This window comes from Solea solea, chromosome 11 (assembly GCF_958295425.1).
Source record: "Solea solea chromosome 11, fSolSol10.1, whole genome shotgun sequence".
Taxonomy (NCBI): domain Eukaryota; kingdom Metazoa; phylum Chordata; class Actinopteri; order Pleuronectiformes; family Soleidae; genus Solea; species Solea solea.
Window position 1 is genome coordinate 10,720,219 of NC_081144.1, and position 3,282 is coordinate 10,723,500.

General features: G+C 35.4%; 1 protein-coding gene across 3 annotated transcripts; it reads left to right on the plus strand.

The window, feature by feature from the left end:
• rps21 (ribosomal protein S21) lies at positions 1-3,282 on the plus strand. 3 transcript variants are annotated; one of them, XM_058641963.1, is made up of 6 exons: positions 1-139; positions 569-654; positions 836-899; positions 2,197-2,268; positions 2,745-2,800; positions 3,204-3,282. In XM_058641963.1, exons 2-6 carry the CDS (start codon positions 605-607, stop codon positions 3,211-3,213), a joined length of 252 nt encoding a protein of 83 aa, XP_058497946.1. In that variant the 5' UTR covers positions 1-139; positions 569-604; the 3' UTR covers positions 3,214-3,282. The 3 variants fall into 3 exon arrangements, with proteins under 3 accessions (XP_058497946.1, XP_058497948.1, XP_058497947.1); XM_058641964.1 differs by having other exon boundaries at positions 111-179; XM_058641965.1 differs by lacking the exon at positions 3,204-3,282 and having other exon boundaries at positions 2,745-2,804.

Here is a 3,282-nt window from a genome sequence, read left to right on the forward strand (position 1 = left end):
TCCTTTACCTCCACCAAGGAGGTTGGTGGAGGTAAAGCTTCAGGTTGTCCAGCAGGTGGCGACATAAATATTCCGGAACAGGGGTGTTTACTTCCTGGTCAAACATTCTTTCTTTCCTGTCGGCCATTTGTCGTATACGGTGGGTATTTCATCGCGCTCTTGCTGTAAAACGTTTAAAAGTGAGCGTTTTCTTTGACATAGAAGTCGTTTGTTTAATATTTTTCAGAGTTGACGTGATTCTGTGGCTATATATGTGTGTATTGGTGGTTCTTATCGCATAGAATGTGTATAAATGACCGACGTTTGTCAAGGGTGCGTGTGTATGTGAGACATGCGGTCGAGATTCGGTGTGCTAACTGGTGCTAATCGGTAGCACCGAAATTTTTTTGAGGATCTGTCGTTTGTATGTGTGAATTGAGTGCTGTTTACCGCGTTTTAAAGGTGTATATACGGCCGTTAACGCTGCGTCGTTTTAATACGGGTTACCCGAAAGGTTAGCAAATTGTCATTTGGTAGTTTGGATGTCTAACATTTCGTCTGAATTCTGTCTGGTTTACATTTGTTTCAGATTTGTAGGCGACCACCCATACAACCTTTTGTAAACATGCAGAACGACGCCGGTGAATTTGTGGACCTTTACGTCCCCCGTAAATGGTGAGTATCTTAAGGGCGGCAATTACGTGAAATCAAATTTCACACTTGGTTCGCAATTGTACGATCGGTGAATACATAGCCACAAAGGTCTTCAGTTCAGTTCGTAACCTTCTAAGGAACTTTGGAAAATTGAAGATGATTTATATTAAGGCCACAATATATAATATAAATTGTCTTGCAGCTCTGCTAGCAACAGAATCATTGGAGCCAAGGACCATGCCTCCATCCAGATGAACATTGCTGAGGTAAGTTAGAATATATTACTTATAATGCTAAATTGGTAGAATAATGAAACCATTGGTCAACTTTGTCATGCAGCAGTTATATTTGTTTCTCCCATTGTTGTTTTTAGGTGTCCAGAGTGTGAATTAATTTTATACACTAATCACTGAAGACTTTTGTTTTCTAATATTATACTTACTCTTGTAGTTATATAGGCACATCTTGTTTTTGTAATACAAATACAAAGTTTGCCTTTTTAGAAGTTGGGATAGGACGATACCACTTTTTTGTGTCCAATACACCAAACTTGAGTATCTACTGATACCGTTATTGGTCCGATATAGTCATGTTAAACTATGAAGTCGTTACCACATTTGAGTTAATTTCAAAGACATAATTCTCCAACTGTGTAACAAATATTGTTCTTCCGAAAAGAAATAAACAGCCCACAAGACTAAAATGCTTTTGCTGATTTTTATTTACATTTTTACAGTCCGTGTATAGTGACTTATATAGTGTGTATGTATATATATATATAGTATTTTTGCATTTGAATTGGATTTTCCATTATCTGTCATATCAGATCCAGTGATTTTGATTATCGGACCAATAACCATGCTGACATTTCCGATTCCCATCCCTATTTTGAAGCCATTAATCATTATGTTGACACTTTTCTGCTTGAGTACTCGAGTAAAACAATTAAGCCTTTTTGTTGAAATATAAAGTTTTAGTTCACTGATCCATACGCTCTTGTCAAGATTTGTGAATGGCTTCAACAGTATCAGGATGAATTGGTTCATATATTCGGAGATACTGCCCTTGCAAAAATGCTCTATTGGGAGAAAGTGTTCCTGTTTATTTGTCAAGCTGCTGTGTTTTCACATTGTTAAAATTCTGTATTTGGTCATGGTTACATGAAACAAATTGCTTGGCATTTCTGCACTGTGAAAATCAAATTTCAAACTTGCTTCTTTTCAAATCTTCACAATGAAGACCAAGCATGCATTACTTTTGTTTGCTCACTGTGATGGATTATTCAGCTCTAGTTCATGTAAGTGGTTTTCAAACCACTGAAAAATATTTTTCTTAAAAAAGTGGTTTTGGAGTTTTTCCTGAATTGTGATTGTAGTATTGTGTGGTATTTCTGAATTGGCAGTTTGTGCTATCGCCAGGGTTTTGAAATGGCAATAAATAGTCCAGTGACATCTAATTTAGTGGATACATTTTTTGTATTTTAGAATTTTACTTAAGATTAAATCCACAAGATATTCCTTTGTACAACAGTAGTTCTTACCGAGTTTGCTCTGTCCTCTGCAGGTTGACAAGGTGACTGGTCGTTTCAATGGTCAGTTCAAGACCTATGCTATCTGTGGCGCCATCCGCAGAATGGTAAGTAGAGTCAGTTCCATTATACTTAATCTACTGTCACATCAACACAACACATGTAATTATTGTGAGTGACTTGCTTTAATGTATTACTCTACCAGGGCAGAATTGATAACAGTATGTTTGAATTGAATTAAATAAATTGTTTTAAAGAATCAAAGCACCCAGTCTAAACCACCCTTCTTTCTTATTGAATATGGATAATCAATTTTCTTAATATTTCAACATAATTTGAATTATTTTTTTTAGCTACAATTAGAACAATTTGTTTTGTGAATGTAACACCAATTATCCTGTAGTTTTAAAAAAAAAAAGAAAAGTGAAGTGTATTAGCTGCAATTGCAATGACTTTGCCTCTAGTGTGGCATTTGGTTACTTGTTTAAATTGAAAACTTTAATTGGACTAATAACTTTGACCTGCTTGTGCCTTACAGTCTGTATTGAGATGTGTTATTTATGGTATTATTTTCTTCCTACAGGGTGAGTCTGATGACTCCATCCTGAGGCTGGCAAAGAATGACGGCGTTGTCGCAAAGTAAGAACCTGTTCTAAAGTTTCGCAGCTTAGCTGAACATGTTATATAAATGAATATGTTATATAAAATAAAAATCCTCACTGTACAGGCTCATTGTTTTTAATCATTTAGGTGTTTTGCATGGTTTACTGTATTTATATAGTGCATGATTTATAGTGCTATCTAGTTCTTATTAATTTGTCCAATAAAACAAGTTCACACAATTTTAGATACTGTTTTAGCCAGACATTGTAGATAAAAACTGTGACTTGACGTGTACTATATCATGATCCAAAAATTTAAACGGCTTAATGGAATTCAGCAGTCACTCATTTATTTTTACACTCGTATTCTGTCTGCTGTAATGTGTTTGAGGCCAAAATGTTAGCTTTTGCATCTAAACCTTTTTTGTCTTGTTTTCCAGGAACATCTAAGTGTGACGCTGGAGCTGTTGGAACTTTGTAAAATAAAATGGTGGAATAAAAACTTTGCTGCTGTTGTAA